Here is a 23,720-nt window from a genome sequence, read left to right as displayed (position 1 = left end):
TTAAAGACAGACACTTCTTAATATCCTAAGAAATTAAAAAAAAACCCAAATACAACTCTCTTTTCCTTTAGGGAAATAAACCATAGTATGTATCTCATAAATTTGAAGTTGACTGCATTTTAAACATAAATTAGGGTGTTCTGTTGATTATTTTATATTTTCCTCCTTTATCGTATTTGTCCTTTTTTCTTCCTCTGTGCTATTTCCTCTACCTCTGTATCTCTTTTCCCCTGTGTTTGCTTGTTAATATATGTTCTTTCTCTTTTTCTACTTCTTTCCCTTTCCTCTATAATTTTCATACTTACTTTCTTTTATCTCATGTATTGTTTTCTCTTGTTCTAAGTTCACTCTCTCCTTATCTTGAAAAGATTTACTGCCCCCTGATATTAGTTGTTAAATTATAATGTCATGTGTTAAAGTGAAGAGGTTGATACATGCTTTTAACACTTGGCAGATTTGGCAAAAAATTGTTTATTAGAAAAAAATAGCAAAATGGTGCTCCTCTCTTGTTAAGGGGATTCATTTCTGGATTTAGAAAATAGTTTTTATCCCCTGGGTAACTTTTAGCTGCCTAGTCATATTCATATATAATACATATCCCTGCCCTGGAAAAGAGATGAGACTTTTTTCTCTGAAGCTTAAGGAATTGAGAACATTTTTCTGAATAACTGAGCAATTGGCAGCAATAAAATGGTATGTTTTTATTTGTCACTAAAGAAAAGAAACAATCTCAAAGGTAATAGCCAACTCATTTTTTGCTGCATTAATTACAGAAAAAAGTATTGTGTTATGTTTGTAGAGCACCATTGTAGAAAAACGTATTGTGTTATGTTTGAAATCATTTAAGACCAGTTTTAGTCCTTTTCAAAAGCTGTTGCTGTTAGCAGCTGCCAGTTGACTGACAATGAGATTCCTTAGCTAAACTTGCAAGATGTAAACAGTTTCCATTTTCTATTACACTACCTTCCAGGAGGAGCCCAGTGGCTAAGGAGACAGCTGTAACATATAAAATTTGCTAGGGGACCCAATGCTGTGGGATCATGGGAAATAGTTTGCTAAATAATAAGGATCCCAGTGCCCCTTCTTGCTCCATCTGCCTTTGATGGAGCAGGACCCAGTTGTAGGGACTGAGCTTCAGTTTTAAGTTGAGATCAGGAGCTGTTCAGAAGTCTAGGCAAAACTGTCCCTCAACACCTGCCTTTAGCTGGATACTGGTTTGGTCAATTGAAAAATTGATAGTCTGTAAGCTTTCACATATATCCATGGGACTCCAAGAAGACTTGAACTTTGGGGTTAATTTTAGGAAAATAAAAATGTTATATGAAGAGTAAGCTTGCGTTTTAATCAGTAGAATATATGCTTTATGAAGGCAAGGACTTAGATTTTTTTTCTCATTCAACAGTGTCTGACATATAACAGGCCTGTTGTAAATATTTTTCGATGATGGAGATATTCCAGTTGAAGACAAATAGCTGACATTGAGATGAATAAGTAGAAGCTATTAGGGGACATGGATGTGAGTTCCTTTGCTTTAAATTTTGCATTTATTTGGTAGCTCATTTGCTGGAACGTTTCCACAGGCCTCAGTATTTCATACGTATATGTTGAAATAATTTTTTTTCAAGGAAGATGATTAACTGGATTTTTATTTTTCCATGCTTAAGGAAATGTGAAACCTAGGTTTTGGGTATCACGTAACATCTACTTGGAACTGTTAAGTCACTGACAGCACTTTAAAATTCTGATAAAATTATGAAACATATGTTAGGCAGATCATTTCACTTATACCAAACAGTACAGTCTTCTAATGTGGAAAAATCAATCACAATTTTGCATAACATCTCTTACATCAGTATTTGGCTAAATTGTATTATTAGGTTATTAACTTGATAAAATACGTTTCAAAACAGAGTGTTTTTCTGTTGGTAGATTCTGCCTCTTCTTGCATTGTACCAATATTTTGTTTCTGGAATTTGCCAAGACCTAGTCAGAAATCTAGAAGCAAGAATCCTCAAGGTATGTTTCAAGCTTTTTAAGACATTTGATATTCTTGAACTATTAAAGATACTGTCATGAATTACTTTTTTATTATTATCATCATAAGCTAATAATAATATATGGTGTTGTACTGATATTAAAAAAAACTTGCCCAACATTTTAATAAAGTATGAGAAAGAGCCATGTAGAAAGGCTTAGGTCATTTTATTCTTGGGCCACAGTAAAGTGAGGAACAGCTACCCCTGGTAACAAGGCTCACCTGACACCATTCAGCCTAGAAATCACCATTTCTGAAAGATTGGTTTCCTCATGGAGACTAATAAGTCATTTTCCGAAGTTTCTGGGAGTTGTTTTGCTAAGGATCTTTGTGTACATCATGGTATACAGGAGGGTTTTTTTTATTGCACAGACAGTTGAGGTGATAAAACACACAGGCACTAAATTACAATTAATTCTGTAACCCAGAGGTCAGGAGGCTCTCTGCTTTCAAGATTCGTGTGCAGTTGGCTTGAACCCCGTGTGGAGTGGGGAACATCAAGCATCTTGTTTTCTCTGCCCCTTTTCCCGATCACCCATGGCCGCAGGCTCCCACTGTCATTGAATTTGTTTTGTACATGGATCCTTTCAGCAGCCAGCAGATTTGCTCCCTGTTCTGCACTTCTTCATCTCTAATATGGAATTCAGCCCTATTCCATATTTTACACACACACACACACACACACACACACACACACACACACGTAAACACACACACTACATCCACCCAAGGTGTTTATTTCTATACTGGACTTTACTGAAAATTGGGAACATAAGGAAATTTTAGTTGAGGCAAAACCAGCAACTTAAAATAGAATATTTAGCATCTGTGAGTTTAAAATATTTCTCACCCATTATCCCACTCTTTTGCCTCCTATCCCATGGCTTTGTCAGCCGTGTGATGGTAAATACTTCACAGCTCACTCTAAAAAAAAGCTTTGATTTGTAACATTTGCAATTTCCATGGTGTAAATACTCCCACTGCAGCTGACTTCAGCCTACCAACTGGGCGTTACTGAATGTGGGGCTTCGACAAGATGTGCCTCGTTGGCTCTTGTAATTGCGGGTGAGTGGGCTCCCACACTCCCCTAGCTTAGCCCTCCTTCTCCTTTTTTTGGAAATACCCTTCTTCCCTGATCCTTCACATTTTCTAATAAGGGAAAATAAGACTGCCCTTTGAACTGCTCTCTCCATCAAGACCCTGCCTGTGGGCCCTGTTTTCAGACCCAAATTGTCCATTGCATTCTCTTTCTGAATAAAGATAACACCTTCCCTAACAGGAATTGTGATGCTCTTAAGATAATACATTTTAACCTGGGAATAAATAATTTGTAATCAGCCATGAATTCCGGTTCACCCTTTCTGAGTTACTGAACTCTTAACAGTTCTCTGGCTTTTGAATTCTAATAACAGTTTTTAAAAAACTGCATACAACTTTTCTCTGTTTTTAAAACAGTGCTCTCTTCAAGACTGCAAAATTCTCGAGGCTAAGGCCTGTATCTTTTGCATCTTTTGGTTCCCTATAGTGTCTTGAGTAATAAATTTATATACTTGATATTCAGTAATTAATTGTTGAATTGGATTTAAAATCTTTAGACGTATATCAAGTGTCTCCTGTCCACACTGTCCTTGGTGTTTGGTGGGAACTCACCGAGAAGATACTTGGTAAATGTTTATTGTTTTATCTTTGAAACAACATTTATCAAGTATCTCCTATATAAGGCACCGTGTTAGTAACTCCAATCAAAGAAATGTAACCCATGGTCTTTGCTTTTGTAAAGAAGTGAAAATAGGGAAGAGAGATGGGACATACACACAAGAGAATAATGTGTGTACCTCCCACTTGATCATTTCCAAAGGAGTGTGACGAACACTGTTTCCAGGAGTTTGAAAGAGGGGAAAATGGCTCTGGGTCTCTAGGTTTCAACGAAGTAGATAAGATTTCAGCTTGAAAAAAACAGAACTAACTGAGTAGGAGAGGGGAAGAAGGGAGCATTCTCAGCAGACAGTAGTCTGAAAGGTGTAGAGGTGAGGAAGTATTGACTTGTTTAGGGGGTAGAGGTGGTTGGGTTAGACTGGAGTGGAGGTCTTGATCAGGCAGTTTGGAGTAGATTACATGAGGACGCCAGAGGTCCGTGATGTGGAGGAGACCAGGGGCCCAGTCTTGAATTTCAAGCCGAGGTGTAATCGGAGGCTGAGCAGTGAGAGAAGGGAGGAGGTTGTGGTGTCAGAATTGCATCACAGTTTTATTCTGATGTCACAGGAGGCAAGAAGCATGGAAGGGTTGCAGTGACAACTAGTAACGTGTCAGAAGGCAGTCCAGAGAGGCACTGAAAGAATCTGGAGTAAAGTTTTTGATTAAATGACTATTTCTTACTGATTGTTAGCACTTGGCAACTGTTTTTGTACTAGAGTAGCTTAAAAGTCAGTGAAGAACTGTGGACTGTCTTCTCTAGCCTTGGGTTGGGAGGGGGAACTCATGACAGTTTTGATCAGGAGAAGGACGTGATCAGATATATCTGGTAGGTGTGTCAGGAACAGAGTGAGATGGGACTGGGATCTTATCAGCATAGTAGGACTGGAAACGCAACTAGAGTGTTGGCAGAACCACTGAAAATGGTCAATTAATGCATCATACAGAGGAAGGAATGATAGCCCCCATAGGCAGAGTTTGCCTGACCTTCCTGAACTAAACTAAACCGTTAGTGGGAAGAGAGAAAAGTCGTAATCAGGAAATAGCAAACGATGATGCTTTCTGACAAATCAAAGAAAAGTAGATCACACTGTTAAGTCTCTACAGTTGCACTAGTGTCTTCCAGGGGAAGCTTTAAGACCTCTTTATGATCAACTGGTCTGGCTTCACTTTAGAACTGCCAGCATCCTGAAAGATTTATTACTCTCAACATATCCGGCATTCCTGGGAAGGGTACTGATGGTTCTGTATTTGTATGACTGAAGGGTTGATTTATGAGCAGTTCTTTTTCCCATCTGGCTTGTTTGTGTTCACAGTGTTCATTGTTTCTGAAAATACATGTCCGTTATTATCACCACGGCTTTTTCATATGGTCAGATTGGTTCGATAAACTGAACCAGAGGTAGCCTGAACAGGTGGTCCATGTACAGCAATCTCACACTCAAGCCCAGAGGAAACTAACCTTACACAGATATGGGGAAATGTTTCCTCCAAGGGGCAAAGAGCTCCAACGACTCCCTAATGCCTACTTTGATATTATGTGGCACCAGGGAGATTAGAGCCCAAGGTGTCTTAGGCAAGAGCCAAAGTATGCAACTCAATAGACGAGCTGTTTTCTCTTCATCAGTAAAAATATTCTCCTGACTTCTTATGTTTTATTTTTATGTTGTTGTCACATCCTGTTTCCTTCTAACTTACCTTCTTTTTATTTCTTTAAAATTGGTACACTCTTGAGATTCCTAAGATAGTAGTTAAAGGAAAAGAGAGAGTAAGATGAGTATAATGTTGAGGATAAGTTGGATTTTCTTTTTCTGTGTTTTAGATATATATCATCTTCATCCAAGTTTGTACTTCACTCCCTACTTCCACAATTTACCCATCTCTGTTCTCTGTAAAGTCGCTAGACGTTTTCAAAACATAAGTAAGGTACAGGCCCTGCCCTGTTTAAAACTCTCCAATCACTTACCATGCAAAGAATCAAATCCCGAGTCTCCACTCTGGTCTACAGGCCACCATTCGCACCTACCTCCCAACCCTCTTCTCCTCTGTCCCTAAGCTCCTGCCACACAGGCTGTCCCCTGAACACACCAAGACCCCAGGATTGCTCCTGCCACCATGTGACCTTTGTAGTCAAGGTCCCCTCAGCAGTTTTCATGTCTCCCTCCATCATATCATTCCCAAACCTTCTCTTGAAGGTTTTCTCCTCAGAGAAGTCCCTCTTAACCACAGTTTCAAAAATAGTATTTTGTCAGTACCTTTTATCTCTTTTCATACTGTGTATATCTTCATGTATCACTTAACTTTAGCTCACCGTATATCCCAATGGAGGTAACCTCCAAGAGAGCTTGGTGCAGAAGAGGAGCTCAGTATACCTGCTGAATGAACGCGTGCATTTGATGATTTGATTTCTTCTTGTAACTTCCTAATTGAAAGTCTTGCTGGATTATATTCAAAATAAGCCATGTACAATATATAGTTACCAGTTGACTAATGTTGTTAAATACATGTCTGTAAAATCGACAGTGTCCATTCCTTGTGGATAAGGAAATGAACGGTTGATGCATTGTGGAATTCATCTCCTGGTTTGTTTTACATTCCTCAGAGTGTTAGAGAAATCAGGAGTGTTTTTGTTTTGTCTTTCTTTTAAACCATACTTGACCATGGGAACAAAAGGATGAGTTCAATTTTTTAAAACTCTTCTGTGTCTATCCTATTTTTTAAGTGTTTGCGTCTGATAAAGTAAAAGCCACATCTCATGAACGGCCGTTGTTTTGAAAAGTCACTTGATGTGATTTACTAGCTTCTTGGTCCCCTGCACACGTGAACTGGCTTACACACAGACACATGCATCTCTACCACTGTGTCGTCTAAACATTAACTTATAACGCGTTACCAATACGAAGCAGAAATTTTGGATCTTGGCAAGTTGATGATTTTTTTCTAAAATTTGTAAGTGAAACAAATGGTTTAATTTAGAATCTCTTTTTTTTCTTTTCTTTAAAGATAGAAGTCCTTATAGATTTAGGATTCTTTTCCGAAGCCTTTCATGAGATATCCCAGATTTTTTATGGAAAAAACATGCCTTCTTCAGTACCCGCTGGCTGTAAAGCTACTGGAAGAATGAAGGTAAACCTGCCAATTCGATTCAAAGCCATTTTTAACCTTTTGAAGGTCCTTTTGAAGGCTACATTCCTAAAATCTAGGGAATGCTTCCGCAAAAGGGTATTTACAAGTCTCTGGTACTGCAAACTTCTTTGTTAAGCTAACATCAGACATACACAAGGTTTCCTTTGTCTGAAATGGAAGAAGGGTGGGTGTCATGACGGGGAGGGGAGTGTGGTCTTGCAGTAGGTTTTTACTGTGGAATTTTAACTTTGTGTTGTCATGGACAGTCTCAGTAGACACACTGATCAGCCACTATCTCTTAGACTTTTGGGTCTGAGCTTATAATTTCTAGTTAATAGTCTTAGTCAAAATGGTCTCTCTTCATGTTTTATTTGGATATTTTGATTTATATACTTTATACCAAAGAGTTAAGCATGTGTTCACATTTCTTCTGATTTTTGTGAGGGGAGAATGTTCCTCTATTTTGTCTAGTCTTTTTTGACTTTGGGAGAGAGTTCTACCTGGCTTGCTTAATTTGTATTTGTAAATTGCATGATTGAAGCATCCTTGAAAATGAATACTGACCTTTATATTTAAATCAGAGTGAGCTCTTATTGTCCTCTGCTTTGGTTTTTGTGGTGATCTGGGAATCCCTGGGTGATCTTGCTTGGGGGAGATGCTTGGACCCTCATCCAAGGGCCAGCAGTAAAGGAAATAGGAGAAAGCAACAAGTCAGTTCCCTGGGAGAGACCATATGTGTGAGGAGTGAGACTGGCAGACACGATACATGCTGGTGGGATTCAAATTCAGAGGACCTAAAAGAAACTGCGGAATAGTTATGTCTTGAAAACTACTTGCATAGGCAGACATATTTACATATAATGCATACATTACTTCAGTGTATACCCCTAAAAGGTTGCTGCTTTTTTCTCAATATGACTGCTACAGTGTTATAGTTTATCGTAATGAGGTTAAGTGTCAAGTTATCTACAGAAAATCCTAAGAGGGACGATCAGTAGACGATCAGATACGTGTGTGTATGTCTATACATCTACAGTGGACCCTCTGTATCCGTGGGTTCCACGTCAGTGGCTTCAACCAACCATGGATTGAAAATATTTGGGAAAAAATTCCAGAGAATTCCAAAACGCAAAACTTAAATTTGCATGCTAGCAGTTATTTACGTACCATTTACATTGTATTAGGCATTATAAGTAATCTAGAAATGATTTAAAGTATATGGGAGGATGAGCCTAAGTTATATGCAAATACTGTGCCATTTTATATGAGGGACTTGAGCATTGCAGATTTTGCTATGGGGGGTGGGGAATCCTGAAACCAATCCCTCACAGTTACCAAGGGACGACTGTATATTTATCTATCTAGCTGTCTATGTGGGAGTCAGTCATGTTTTTTGGTTCATTTTCTATAGCACAAACTATTTCATCTTGTTACCTGGGTTAAATTAGCAGTATTTTCTTTCTTTTTTTTTTTTTTTTTTAAGTTTATTTATTTATTTTTGGCTGCGGTGGGTCTTCCTTGCTGCGCGTGGGCTTTCTCTAGTTGCGGGAGTGGGGGCTACTCTTCGTTGCGGTGCGCGGGCTTCTCATTGCGGTGGCTTCTCTTGTTGCGGAGCACGGGCTCCAGGCGCACAGGCTTCAGTAGTTGTGGCATGAGGGCTCAGTAGTTGTGGCTCACAGGCCCTAGAGCGCAGGCTCAGCAGTTGTGGCACACGGGCTTAGTTGCTCCGCGGCATGTGGGATCTTCCCGGACTAGGGCTTGAACCCGTGTCCCCTGCATTGGCAGGCGGATTCTTAACCACTGCGCCACCAGGGAAGCCCCATAGCAGTATTTTCTTGCTTGCTTCTCAAGCAACAGCCTTTCCCTGTTGTAAAATAGTTTGCATTTTGTTATTTAAATTATATTTTAATTCATTTAAAAATATTTATTGAGTGCTGACTGAATACAGGCACTATTCCAGACATGGGAATAGAGCAGTAGAAAGATAAATGGAGTTATTGCCTTCCTGGAGGCATGTTACTATTGGACAGTCCAGTGAGGAAGACAAATAATAAACACATTAAGCACATAACTACATGTCAGATGGTGACATGCTCTGATGGACAATCAAGCTGAGCTGAGGGACAGGAAGTGACCAGAGCGGTGGGTAGCTGTTCTGTTGAGGGTGGTTTGGGAAGTCTCTCTAATAAGGGAGTGAAAGGTTTGAGGGAACAACCTTCCAAATAGGAGGCAGTGCAAGGGCAAAGGCCTGTAAGATGTGGTTGAGGAAAACCGGAAAGGCCACGTGAGGCTGGGTTAGAGAGGAAGAGGAGAGGGGGCAGGACCCAGGAGCCAGGTCATGTCGGACCGCCCAGGGCTGGGGGAGGACTGGAGTTTACTCTAAATGAGATGGGAAGCCTTGTAGAGCTTTGAACAGAGGAGCGATGGGACAGGAAGTAAATTTCAAAGAACCGCTTTGTTGCTGTTTGGGGAATGGGCTGTGGATGAGCTTGGGTATAAATGGGGAGACCAGGGAGAAGGCCTTTGCCAATGACCTGAGTGAGATGTGACAGTGGTCGGGGTAACAGTGGTGGGAGGAGTGAAAAGTGGTAGAATTCTGGGCACATGGCAAAGGTAGAGCTGACAGCATTTGCTAATGATGGTTGAGATGTGGGATGTAAGAGAAAGAAGTCAGACCTGACTACAGAGTGTTCAATGTGAGCAGCAGGTACCAAAGAGTTTTCATTGACTGAGATGGGGAGTCCCGCTGCCCCAAGGCAGGCGTAGAGCGTGTTAAGTGTGAGATTCCTAGTGGACAAGCAGGTGGAGATACAGCCTAGGTAGGTGTAGAGAGTATATGTTCTGGAATTCAGGGGAGAGTTTGAAGCTGCAGGTAAATTTGGGAGCATCGGCAGAAATTTAAAGTCATGGGACTGGGGGAGAGCAGCTGGGGACCAAGGCAGATAATGGAAAGTAAAAGGCAGAGGACTGAAACTTGGGGCCCTCCACATATAGGGTCCGGAAGACAAGAAGGAAAGGGAAGCCCGTTGGGTAGAATAGGAAACAAGAGAGTTTTCAATGGTTACTGCTTTCACCAAAACAAATGGACAAGTGGTCTGAAACTCATTTTTACAGATAAATTCCAAACTTCATTTTTTATCAACTAGTTTTCATAAGACAAAAGTGTGGGCGAATTGTTTCCCGATGGATTATGACTTCAAATTTTGTGTTCTCAAAGTTAATTTGCAGCTTTTCCAGCTTCAGTTGGGAATTTAAAAAGTGTAATTAAAAGAGGAAGTGCGTTCAGGGTTTAAAATTAAAATAGGTGCCAACGTTATTAGGCTGCAGGCTAGTTATTTAAAGACAGGATTAATGAATTAAATTTCAGTTGTAAAGCAGTTACTGGAAAAGTCTTACAGATTATGATTGAAATTTTTTTTTTTTTTTTTTTTGCGGTACGCGGGCCTCTCACTGTTGTGGCCTCTCCCGTTGCGGAGCACAGGCTCTGGACGCGCAGGCTCGGCGGCCATGGCTCACAGGCCCAGCCGCTCCGTGGCATGTGGGACCTTCCCGGACCGGGGCACGAACCCGTGTCCCCTGCATCGGCAGGCGGACTCTCAACCACTGCGCCACCAGGGAAGCCCTATGATTGAACTTTTCACGGGCTTTTAAAAAAAATTCTGTTTTTTTTTTTAATATACTCATATTTCGATTCTGCTCTCATCACCAAATCTAAAGTCCCATCATTAACTCTCTTCAAATTATATCACCAAAGGTCTCTCCCTGGATTCAGTTACTCACTTTTCAATGTGTTAAAGGAAATAAAGAATATCTTCAAAAAAAGAAATGTTTTTAAACACTCACCAGCACTTTCTTCCGATAAGAGCAATATGTGATGTCTTGATTTAGGGGTTCCTCAAAAGCAGATCCTGAGACAAAGATTTGGGAACAATTAGTGTGTTTGAGAGATGATTCCAGGAAGAACAGTGAGTGAGTGGGAAAGTCAGACAGGGAGACGAGGAAAACCACTCCACAGAGCATTAATGAGATCCCCGCCATGGGCAGGTGGGGCCTGCAGAGAGACTGTCTCTTGCCCCTCATTCGTAGGGGTTGCTCCCTGCACTTTCAGCCTCTCCTGAAACTCTCCTGTGGCCACAGAATGCCCTCAGTCAAAGAGGTACAGGTGCTCGAAGTAGGATACCACGCACATATGAGTGGCCTGTTCATGGAAGATGCTGGTGACTTCCAGGTGACCAAGAGGATGTGGATGTGGTGTTAGTATTGACATCTAAGAATGGGCACCTTTTAAAAAGGGCAGCTGTACCAGAAGGGATGCACCCTCATAACGATACAACAATGTTCTGTGACAAATGAATTGAATGTTTTCTAATGCAGCATTATATTTAGAGCCAAACATATTAACAGGTAATTCACAAACAAGGGAAGAACCACAAAAAGCATCATTGTGAAGAGTCATACAATTTACCTCAAACTGGCAAAAACAATTTTAAGTGCTAATACGCAATGCTATTGAAAGTGCAGTAATCCTGGCATTTTCATACAACATGGGTGGAAGGTAGATTGAGCTACCCCTTTTCAATTTTCTCAATATAGTCTTATCTTATGACCCAGCACTTCTGCTTCCAGGAATCTATCCAAAGGTTATAATCAGAAATACCAGCAAAATAGTCACCAATATTATTCAAACCAGGGCTGAATGGTGGGGTGAGGATGAGAAGTGGTCTTCTTAGATGTCTAACAATAGGAGAGAGGTTAAGTTATTATGCCACATTCATAGGATAGAACATTACTGAGCTATTAGACGAGGTTTACAAATAACTTAATGGTGTGGGAAAATAATTATGATGTAACATTTAGTGAAAAGGAATCCAAATACATATACAAAATTTTAAAATACATCAAAAAGAAATTGGTAGTAAAGTCACCTAGATATTAACATTGACAACCTAAAGATGTTGATTTTTGCTTTCTTCTTTATACTATACTTGTCTTTTCTGACTAGAGCATGGATTAATTTTATAACAAAAATTATATTTAAGATAGTTTTAGAACACATTAACAGTTTCATCTAAAGGAGCTCTCAATACTCTTGTTTCTAATGTTAACATTTTGTATATTGACAGCTATTTCAATCATTTGACTCGGGAAAACCTCTTACTAGTAAAGAAAATATGCAGGTAAGGATAATGATATTTTATAAATACTGGATATTTAGTGTGCATAATTTTTGAGTCATTTCAATCTTTTTGGTATGTATAATCTTTGTTTTTGAGTATCTGCTGTGTAATATGCTCTTCTATGTCTGGTAATGGAGTCTGATCTCCAAATATTGAGGCCAGAGATACGGTCGGACCCAAACTGATCTGGTTTTCAGATGGAGCAAATATCAGTCACTGCTCCTCAGTTTTCAGTTACACATGCATATTCAGTTTGCTTATCTAGCCATGCCAAGTATCTAATATCTATCTTAGTTACCTAATAACTTTGATCATCAGTAAAGGATTTTGTGACAGCCCACCTGTTCAATACTGCTTTTGCTCGGATCCATTGCCCCAGTCTGAGACTGCCTCTCAGCCAATGTATGGAAGGTTTTCTTTTTTTTTTCTTTTTCAATTTTTTTGGAGGGTATAACTGACATATAACATTGTGTAAGTTTAAGGTGTACAATGCATTGATTTGATACGTTTATATATTACAGTATGATTACCATCATAGCATTAGCTAAAGGAAGGTTTTCATATGACATTTTTATAAGCAATTCCTCCGATTTCCCCACTATTTTTTACAAAGAGAGGACCAGACTGCCCTTCCCAATAGGTTTATTCTTGTCATTAATGGAATGATTGGGTTTTAAACTTTTGGTGACCTAAAAGCATTTAAATTTTATGAAGTCATTAAAAAAATCTTAGAGTCCCAGCAGTTTGTCCACTAGGAAGTGTTGGAGTGGAAGGGTGGTAGGGCAACCATTGTTAAGGGGGTTACAGAGGGGCAAGGGGTTCACACAGGCAGGTGATAGTTAATGCATATAGACGGGTACACATAGTTTTTGGTTTTTTTAAATGCTCAGAAACAGCATTCTGTTTCACTAAGTATTAATTTTTATGAAATAACTTTGAGAGACATTTCCTCAAAATTGCTTTATTTTTTTCCTCCATAATTTTGGTAGGAATTTATCTACCTTTTATTAAATGTAATCTTATTACTTTTCTATTATTGTTAATTTTATTCCACAAACTTCACTTTTAATTATGCTTCAGATGATTCATTGTTTTTGCCTTAAAATTTGTTTTAATTTATAAGCAAGTTGCCTGGAATGAAAGAACTGGTATTAGGAAGATACAAATACATATTCATCTTTCATTTTAGTGTTCTGAGACCTTGGGATGCTTCGGAATATTTATTTCTTTCCAGTCATAAATGCCAGGGCATCCTAAAAACACTTCTTTTGGTTTTGGTTATGAAAGTGGTCTTGGGTATAAAAGGAATGTTTGTCTGATCTTTTTTTTTTTTTTTAAACAAAAAGAGACTGACAGTACTGTATAATGGAAAACCGATTTCTGTTAGCTAATTAATTAAAACAGAACTGTTGGTCTGCTTAAGACGCTTCAGACTGCACTTCATATTTTCTGTATAGAGGGAGAGGAAGGAGTGTTGGATAGCATTACTAATTAATCTTCTTTTGATCCTCAAGAGTTTGTGTGTAATTGTCAGGGCTCATTAAATCACTGTTTGCTGTGGATAGAAAAGAGAAACCTTCTCCTACACACACACCCCGCCCCCAACCAGTCTGAAGTTTCTTTTCTAGATGGAGAATGTCAACCATTTCCTTAGCACGATCATTTGTTACCAGGTCAGGCTCAGAGCTGCTCCATGTCTGGCTGTTTGGCAGGTATTGCTTTCCACCCTTTAGAAGGGCTTAAGGAAGGAGAATGAACAACAGCAACAGATCTCCCCACTGCGAGCATTGCCTCATACTCTCCCAAACAGTGAGGGTTTTCTTTTTTTAGTTCATGTAAGGCAAATAATTTCTTTTTTTTTTTTTTTTTTAGAATACATAGCCCCAGCATCTGCCTTTTATATTAATTCAACAAATATTTAATAAGAGCCTATTGTGTGCAAGGTACTCTTCTTGTGCTGTCAGATAAATACATCAGTTAATCAACAAAACAAATTCTAAGCCCTCAGGGAGCTTATATTTTAGTGGGCAAGACTAGTAATAAACATATATATGTACACGTTATAAATGAGTAAATTATATAGTATGTTAGGAGGTGAACCATGCTGTAGGGGAAAATGAACCCAGCAGCTCATAAAGGGGATTGGGAACATGGGGCTAGACTGGGGTTGTAATTTTGAATGGGACAATCAGCTTAGTCCTCACTGAGGTGACATTGGTGAACAGACCTGAAGCAGGTAAAGGTGCAAGTCCTATGAAATCTGGGGAAAGAATAATCTAAGAACAGGCTACAGTGAGTGCAAAGGCCCTGGGGCAGGATTGTCTAGCTTAGTGAGGGACATCTTGGCCAGTGTGGCTAGAGTTGTGTGAATGATGGGAGAGCAGTTGGAGACAAGGTCAGAGAGATAACAGGGTAGATGGTGGTGGGGTGCTCAGATGGAGAAGGGCCTTGTAGGGCTTTTGTCACCTACGCTCCTACTCTGAACAAAAGGAGGAGCCACTGGAGGGTTTAGGGCCGAGGTGTGGCCTGATCTACTTGTGTTTTAAAGGGATCACTTTAGCTAATCCATTGAGTCTACTGTGTGGCAGGTACTGTCAATCAAACACATTAGTTAACCAATAATACAGACAGATTCTCAGTCCTCATAGAGCTTATACTGTGTGTGTGTGTGTGTGTGTGTGTGTGTGTTTGTGTTTGTGTGGGAGACTAGGAATACAGTTTTGGACAGGTTGAGTTTGAGATATCTGTTAGACATCCAAGTGGAAGAATTGAGTCAGAAGTTGATTATATGAGTCTTGAGTTAGAAGAGAAGTTGGAGCTGGAGACAAAAACTTGGGATTTAATCAGCATTTAGATGAGATTAAAACCATGAGCCTGATTAAGATCATCGAAGGGGAGAGAATGAGGGGATGGAAGAGGATGGAGCCCTGGGACACTCCAATATTTAGAAGTATAGGAAAAGAGGAGGAACCAGCAAAGAAGACGGAAAAGGAGTAGTGGATGTAATAGGAAAGAAACCAAGGGAGTGTGGTGGCTTGAAAGCCAAGAGAAGAAGCATTTTCAGAAGAGGGAATGATTAATAGTGTCAGATTTTGCTGAGAAATGCACTACCATAATTCACGAAGTCTTAAACATGAATTTTTAAAAACATTTAATAGCTCTGCAATCAGAATGCATTTTACAATTGTGGGCATGTGAAAGTTTAATTGGCATATAAAATAATGGTGTCTTAGATTAAAGTAACATGGCATACGAAGACTGAGAATTAACCATTAGATTTAGCCAAGTGTAGACCATTGGTGACCTTGACCAAAGGGTTTCAGTGTAAGGTTGGAGTAGGTTTAAAAGCCAATGAAAGGAGAGAGATTGGAATATTGACAACCTTGTAGGTTGTTGCTGTTAGGGGAAGTGAGAATTAGGGTAGTAACTGGAGGGGGAAGTCAGGGTATAGAGAGTTTTTGGTTTTTAAAATGGAGGTGAAGACAGCATGGCTGTGTGCTGATGGGAATGTCTCTGTAGAAAGGGAACATTTTTTTAAATTGAAGTATAGGTGATTTTCAATTTTGTGTTAATTTCTGCTATACAGCAAAATGATTCAGTTATACATATGTATATATATACATTATTTTTCATATTCTTTTACATTATGGTTTATCATAGGATACTGAATTTAGTTCTCTGTGCTATACAATAGGACTTTGTTGTTTACCCATTCCATATATAATAGTTTATGTCTGCTAACCCCAAACTCCCAGTGCGTCCCTCCCCCACCTTCTCCCCTTGGCAACCACAAGTCTGTTCTCTGTGTCTGTTTCTGTTTCATAGATAAGTTCATTTGTGTCATACTTTAGATTCCACATGTAAGTGATATCATATGGTATTTGTTAGAAAGGGCACTTATGATGTAGGAGAGAATGGCTGAGTATACCAGTGGGGACAGGACTGATGGCCTGAGTGGTGGCACCAGCCTTAGGAAGCAGGAAGGAAGGCAGGGCAGTGAGGCAGATGCTTGGATAGGTGAGAAGGGTGGAGCTGTGAGGTCTGTGGACACTACTCTGACTGCTTCAGTTTTCTCATTTAAGTATAGCAAGCAAGGTTACTAGCTGGGAGGGGCATTGGGGAGAAAGTGTTAGAATTTAGAAACAAGAAGGGCATGAATTGGTTGTCTAGGAGACAGCAAGAGTGAATGGACTGGGAAAATGCAGGATGATGACCAGGTGGCACTGAGGTTTGGTCAGGAACTTAAAGTGGTACCACTTAGCATGATTGCCAAGGAAGTGTGCATGCAAGGGAGGGGACCAGGAAGTGGAGGGAGTCCTCAAGGTGGGGATTCTCATGACTGACACAGATGCTAAGTTGGGAAGGGGTTTGCGTATCCTCCCGTCCTTCCCCTTTTTCCCATCCTGCGAGCTCTAATTTACTCGAGCTAAAGCAGAGCGGCCAGCACGCATGGCTGATGAGCTTTGTCAGTTGCTCCATTTTGATAAGGTGTCCCCTCCTCGCTGTCGGCACTGGGCTCACTCTGTGTGGCAGGGCTGGCCTCATGGGGCAGGTAACCAACTGGTGGGAAACGGCAGGAGCACTGTGGACCTGCTGGCATCGTTGTGACGCCTCTCTCAACGGACCTGCCGATTATGTTCCCTCATGTCTATCCCTGAATTCCTTCACCCTGCACCAAATGAGGACTGCAGAAGGGGACTGAAGCTAATAATATCTGAAAACAGTATTTTACTACTTTGTCTTTTTTTTAAATTTTTTTTTAGGCACTTGATGATTTAATAAACGAAGGCTTGCCTCTAATTCTGGTTACGGTCGGTCAGCAACATCTCTTAAATAAGTTTGCCTTTGTTAAAGCATACTTTTTAGTAAATGTGGCTGCAACAATAAATTGTGTCCCAGAACACAAAATGAAACCAGTCTGCCATGGTCTTATTAATGAGAAAAACAGACCAAACCTCCCAAACTTGAAAGGTAATCTTTTGTTCTATTTTTTTTGCTTATTTCTCTTTCTATTCCCTTTCCCCACCTATCCCCCACTCTACCCCCCAATAATCCATATGAACATTCTAGTAGATATTCTTTCATGGTTTTCTCTGAGCTCACTTAATGACACACATATGTGCTTATGTCTAGGTACCTGCCTATCCATATCCATCAATATATCTGCATATTTGTCCACTTTCTTACATTATATACAGTTGACCCTTGAACAACACAGGTTTGAATTGCACAGGTCTGTTTATACACCAATATTTTTCAATAGTGAATATTACAGTACTGCACAATCTGTGGCTGGTTGAATCTGCAGATGCTGAACTGTGGATACAGAGGACCGTCTATACCAAGCGCCAACTGTAAATTATACATGGATTTTCACCTGCATGGAGGGTCAGTGTCCCTAACCCCCATGTTGATCAAGGGTCAGCTGCACATACAAAATAGGATTTGTCATTTATTTAAGAAATGATGTATTTTACATTTTTCTGCCTCTTGCATTTCTTATGTAAAAAACTTTGCTAAGCCACTCCAAGTCAGCTGATTTGCTTTGGTCCCCTAAACCAGCTGTGCGGTGTTTTATGCTGTGAACAGCCCATGGTTTATTCAGCCATTCCCCTGTTGTGCGTTCACTTTGTTTCTAGGGAACAGTGTGGAAGCACTACATATCCATACTATAGTGTATATTTCTATAGGATAAGATACCCATGGATGGGATTTATGGCCCATATATACACATAAAACTATATACATATTTTTCAAATGAGTTAATGTTGCCTTAAAAATAGGTTTGTTTGTTTTTTTTTAAGCACTAAGTATGATGTTAACTGTGGGTTTTTCATAGATGTCCTTTATCAGCTAGAAGAATTTCTCTTCTATTCCTAGGTTGTTGAGTGATTTTATCATGAAAAGGTGTTGGATTTTATTAAATGCTTTTCCTGTGTCTATTAAGATGATTATATGGTCTTTGTTTTTTATTCTATCTGTAGGCATGTATTATATTGGTTGATCTTTGAGTGTTTAACCAACCTTGCTTTCTTGGGATAAATCCCACTTGGTCATGGTGTATATAATTCTTTTTATATGTTGCTGGATTGTTTGCTAGGATTTTGTTGAAGATTTTTGCACCCATATTCATAACATGTATTGTGTAGTTTTCTTATGGTGTCTTTGTCTAGTTTTAGTATCAGAATAATACTGGCCTCTGTTTTAAAGTGTAAGTTTTATTATTATTCAGGTGTGGTGAGGCCAACAGATCAGGAGATGGCTGCCATTGAAAACAGTTTGTTATTTACAGCTCCCAAGAGGGAGGGGCATGCTACAACATGGGAGGGCCACACGGGTTGGGGTCACTCAGGAGGCAGAGAGAGCAGGAGAAAGAGGTGGATTAACCTCTTGCCAGGATTTCTCATGTTCTGGTATCATCCTAGCGTTCCTCCGTTTCTATCCTTGCCTGTCTCTCACTTTCCCTTAGGGGAGAAGACCTAGTCCCAGATCTTTCTTCTGGGCCCTCCCTCATACTCAGCTGACCCTCTAGCTCCAGAGTCTCCTAATTTAGGAGAAGAGCCAGGCAAATTGAAGTTGGAAGAAGGGAGGAAGTCAGGTGTGTTCAGTTCCATGTTATTCTGGACTCCCTCTTCCACTTGACAAACTTAGTCTCTTTAGGTGGGTAATTTGTGCATTAATTCCTAGTCAAATAATCACTTGTAGTTTTTCTCCCTTCTGTAGTCTAGAAGCCAGGCTTACTATAGCAGGCAAAGTTTGTGATCTAAATTCTCTCAGTGCTCCCTCGCTCAGAATGAGGGCTGACTTTGGATTGTGGGTAGGAATTTTGAGATATTTGAGGATTGTAGTTTGTGCTGTTCCAAATGGTCTCACTCTCTGCTCTTAGAGTGAGGGGCATGAACTGACACTTCCAAGGAGGTCTTGGAGCATATCAGCAGAACTGACACTTCAAGGAGATCTTATCAAGATATTATAAATATCTGGAAGACCCAAAATATTGGTTTGGCCAAAAAATTCGTTCGGGTTTTTCCTAACCGCTTACGAAAAACCTGAACGAACTTTCTGGCCAACCCAATTCTTTGAGGACCTTAAGGGGTCCTGGGATCCCAGGTGAGGAACCACTATTTTATATCAGTAGCCAATAACTTGAATGGCATCACCAAGCACCCAAAAGATCCTTTCAGAATTTAAGAATCAGCCTGTCTTCTAATGTCTGATATTTAGGGACCATTTGATAGAGCAGTGTGTTTCTAATTATCATTGTGGTTGTTTCTAAACATTAAATTTCCCAACTAATGATGAGTTTTATAAATTAGAATTAATATTTAAGCTAACCACAGATATCTTTAGTTCTTCCAAAATGTTGTGTCTTATAGAGGTGTGTTTAAAGGATGAGGGAGGCTTACTTTGTCAGCTTACACAAATGAAAGAGGACTTCGCACTTAGCACACTAAAGGTAAGTTTAAAAGAATTTTCAAATCATAGTGAATCCGTTACCAGAAAGCCCACTGTTAGGCCCTGGACAGGTCAACTTTCAGGACTGTGCTTACTCACGTAGTTTTTCTTGCCTAAGCATGGGTTGGGGCCAGGGATGGAGTCTACTCTCCATGAGAAAAGCAGATGCCGAGAGGTGTCAGACTTTGACCTTTCAACTTGATTAAGTTTCCGTGGGGAATAAGATTTATTATCTGATGGGATTTGAGCATTCCATGCCCTGTTTGGTGTTTCCTAATAATAATAGTGATAACAACAGGAACAACAACAGTACCATTTATTCAGTGCTTATTATGTGACAGACACTTTGCATGATTATTTAATTCTCACAACTCTGTGATGTACATATTAATCATTTTTGAACTGTATTGTGCTGAACCGTGAATAAACTGAGGCTTAGACAGTAAGAAATTCACTAATGCCATACAACTAATAAAATACAGATTACGTTCTTAACCATTATACTAAATTACCCTAGTCCTTATATAGTATTTACTGCTCTATACAAACAAGGTTTTAGAGACCTGTTCCTTGAAAGATTGGTTGGTCCCTTTGTTTTTTGCCATGTTCCTATTTAGTATTGCTATTGCTATTTAGTATTGATTGTCAACTATAAAATCTCATTATCTTTACATTACCAGTTAGGTTACCATAGTTTAATTTGAAATACAGTTGATCCTCATTATTCACAGATTCAGTATCTGCTAACTTGCTTATCTGCTAAAATTTAATTGTAACTCCCAAATCAATACTCTTTGCTCCTTGGTGGTCATTTGGGGACAGGCACAGAGCACAGAAAACTTTGAGTTGCCTGATATGCACATTCCCAGCTGAGCTGAAAAAGGCAATGCTGACTTTTTCTTTCCACTTTCATACTATAAACAAGTGTCCTTTTCATTTATTGCCAAGCTTTTTGCATTTTTGTGGGGTCTTTTGTTGATCTTTTCACTATTTGAAATGGCCCCTAATGCATAGTGCTGAAGAGCTGTCTAGTAATCCTAAGTGCAAGGAGGCTGTGATGTGCCTTTTGGAGAAGATATGTGTGTTAGACAACTTCAATCAGGCATGAGTTGTAGAGTTATTGGCTGTGAGTTCAAGGTTAATGAATCTACACTGTATATTCAATAATGTGTCTTGAAACATAAACACACATTAAACAAGGTTATATACTGATCAGCTGACAAAAATGGTGTGACCAGAGGCTCGTAGGAACTTATCCCTGTATTTCCCTAGGAGCAATGCTTCAGTATTAGCTGACTCAGTGTTTGCAGCAACTTTCTAGAACACAGCTACTATGAATAAGCAAGTATGGGCACTGGCTGTGCATGCAATAAAGGGTCACTGCCCTACACACTTACTCTTTTTTTTTTTTTAAATATCTTTATTGGCGTATAATGGCTTTACAATGGCGTGTTAGTTTCTGCTTTATAACAAAGTGAATCAGTTATACATATACATATGTTCCCATATCTCTTCCCTCTTGCATCTCCCTCCCTATCCCACCCCTCTAGGTGATCACAAACCACCTAGCTGATCTCCCTGTGCTATGCGACTACTTCCCACTAGCTATCTATTTTACGTTTGGTAGTGTATATATGTCCATGCCACTCTCTCACTCTGTCACAGCTTACCCTTCCCCCTCCCTATATCCTCAAGTCCATGCTCTAGTAGGTCTGCTACACACTTACTCTTGCCATTACTTCCCTTTTCATTCCCTGTTGTCTTTTTCCTGTTCACTGAGCTCTCTTCTCTGATGATTTTGTTCAGATTTACTTTTAGGTCTTCCATTCATTGTTACTTTTCAGTACATGAGAAATATTTGATGAATAAGAATGAGACATGATTTGTATTATTTCTGAACTTGGGTGATTGTGTGTTGTTCTTTCTTTAGTCAATTTTACTGACAGAAGCTGAAGACAGGCTCAACTTCCTTGTGTCAGAGATGGAGCATCCAGGCCATAAGAACCTCTCTCAGTGTTCGGCTGGCGAGCTAGAGATTGTGGTGGAGGTCAGGCTGCAGCTGGCTGCAGTCGCCCTGCAGAGACACCAGGCAGCATACAGGCGAGTCTCGGCATCACAGTTTCTTCCTCACTCTGATTTGTTAAAATATACCTAAATTTTATGTAAATTTTATAAATTCCTAGATTAATAGAGCAGACTTGCTTTTTATTATTCAGGAGAGTTTTCACACATTACTACATTTAAAACTATAATTCTCAACAAATTAATTGGTTTATTAAAGCATATAGCTAGGATGTTTTATGTGAAACATAAACAAAGTCACAGAGTTCTCCTTTTTAATTAATAATTTATTTTTAAAAGGCAGAACCTAAATTCCTTATACCTTTTTTTACAAATAACACCTATGGAGTGTTTTCTCCCTAGACAACCGATAAAAACATTAAAAACAAGCTCTATTTTGAAAAAGTAACATCTCCTGAACTATGCTGTGCTCAACCACTTAATAAACTACTTGTAGGTGGCTCATTTTTAAAATGTGATGCAGTTGCTAATGTCAGATCTTTCTTTTCATTTGTTCATTGATTCATTCATATATAGTGACCAGTATCTGCTAACTGCCTCACTGTTGGGCTCTGATCTAGGCACCAAGGAGACAAAGATGAATAGAACATAGTTTCTGTATTCATAAGCTCATAGACATATAAACACTTGTATAGTTAAAAATACTTCTCAGTGATTTTTTAGTATTGAATAATATAGAAATATACTTTCAAGAACTTCCCATATCATTTATTATAAACACCTCTGTCGTGAGAACACTTTCAATAGTGATTCTTTGAATAATGAGCAAATTTCTTATCTTACCATTCATTAATTCATTCAACAAGTAATTTGGGGGCACCTACGATATTCTAGGCATGGTCCTAAGTTCTGTATCCTAACACTGATATATACAGTATACACAAAATATATAACAATATTGACAAAAATCCTACCCTCATGGAGTTTATATTCTAATAGATAATAAACAGGCTGACAATAAACTGTAAACCTAACAAGTAAGTAAATTATATAGTGTGGCCAAAAATAAGTGTTATGGAGAATATCAGGGGTAGAGGCAGGGGGAGGAGGAGGGGTTATCCTGTTAAAACTGTGCAGTTGTAATAAAGAGAATGACTCCATTTAGATGTTCGTTAACTGACTGCTTTGAAGCTCCGCCACCCCCGTCCCCTCTGCCCCACACCTGGGCAAGCAGAGAAGAAAGCCTAGTTGCCCCCTCCTTTGGTGCTGGTGGGACGTTTAAATCACACCGACCTGGCCCACACGTGGGAACCCTTACCCCAGCGCCACCCGTTAACTACTATAAAGCCCAGCCAGTCTCCTTTCTCTTTTCTCTCAAGACATTTTCAGCCTGTTTGGGAGGCTGCGCTGCTCTTCCTGGATAGTCTCACTATGGGAGGAATCAACCTTCTCACACTCCCTTGATGTGTATGGCATCAGTCTTGACATCTTGGGTGGTCAGGGTAGGCTTTATTGATGAGGTGACATGTGAACAAATAAACGTGGGGGCCCATGCAAATACCTGTAGATGGAGTGTTGCAGGCCATGGGAACACGCCTGATTCATGTTCGAGGGACAGCACGGGGTCTCTTGTGGCTAGAATGGAGCGAGCGAGAGTTTTAAGAGAGATGTTCAAAGAGGTCATCCTTGATGGGGGAGGCAGATTATATAGGACCTTCTGGCCAGGGTGAAGACTTCTGCTTTTAGTCTGAGGGAAGTAAGGAGTCATTGTATTGTTTCAAGCAGAGGAATGACATCATCTGATTTTCACTTCAAAGGGATAACCCTGGTTTTTAGGTTGAGAATTGACTGTAAGAGGGAAAGGGTTTGAAAGCAGGGAGATCAGCTGGGGAAGCTGCTATAAGAAGAAGAAATGTTAGTGGCTCTGATCAGGGCCGTAGCACTAGAGGTAGTGATAAGTCGGATTCTGGGTATATTTTGAAAGTAGAGCCATTAGAATTTGCTGATGGGTTGGCTGTAGAGTGGTGAGAAAAAGAGAGGAGTTACAAAAGAAGTTGTCCCTAACCACAGTGGGGAAGACTGTGGCGGTACAGCTTATATAGGGGAAAGATCTGAAGTTAGATTTTGGACTCGTTTAGACTATGTCCCTTGGAGGTGCAATTGAAAATGTCAAATATTCTTGGAGTCTTTAGAATATAGATAGTATTTCAAGC

The 23,720-nt window shown here is 39.7% G+C and overlaps 1 protein-coding gene across 1 annotated transcript in view; it reads left to right on the top strand.

The window, feature by feature from the left end:
- The window catches only part of CFAP54 (cilia and flagella associated protein 54), a 310,172-nt gene that overhangs the window by 177,626 nt on the left and 108,826 nt on the right, over nucleotides 1–23,720 (top strand). The window contains exons 46-51 of the mRNA XM_030856338.2: nucleotides 1,930–2,016; nucleotides 6,731–6,853; nucleotides 11,977–12,030; nucleotides 16,794–17,001; nucleotides 19,407–19,486; nucleotides 21,416–21,585. Coding sequence (XP_030712198.2) covers nucleotides 1,930–2,016; nucleotides 6,731–6,853; nucleotides 11,977–12,030; nucleotides 16,794–17,001; nucleotides 19,407–19,486; nucleotides 21,416–21,585 — 722 coding nt within the window. The remainder of the gene's footprint in view (nucleotides 1–1,929; nucleotides 2,017–6,730; nucleotides 6,854–11,976; nucleotides 12,031–16,793; nucleotides 17,002–19,406; nucleotides 19,487–21,415; nucleotides 21,586–23,720) is intronic.

The sequence above is a fragment of the Globicephala melas genome, chromosome 10, assembly GCF_963455315.2.
Source record: "Globicephala melas chromosome 10, mGloMel1.2, whole genome shotgun sequence".
Classification (NCBI taxonomy): Eukaryota; Metazoa; Chordata; class Mammalia; order Artiodactyla; family Delphinidae; genus Globicephala; species Globicephala melas.
The sequence above is the reverse complement of the archived record's forward strand: the minus strand, read 5'-3'. Positions and strand labels throughout refer to the sequence as shown.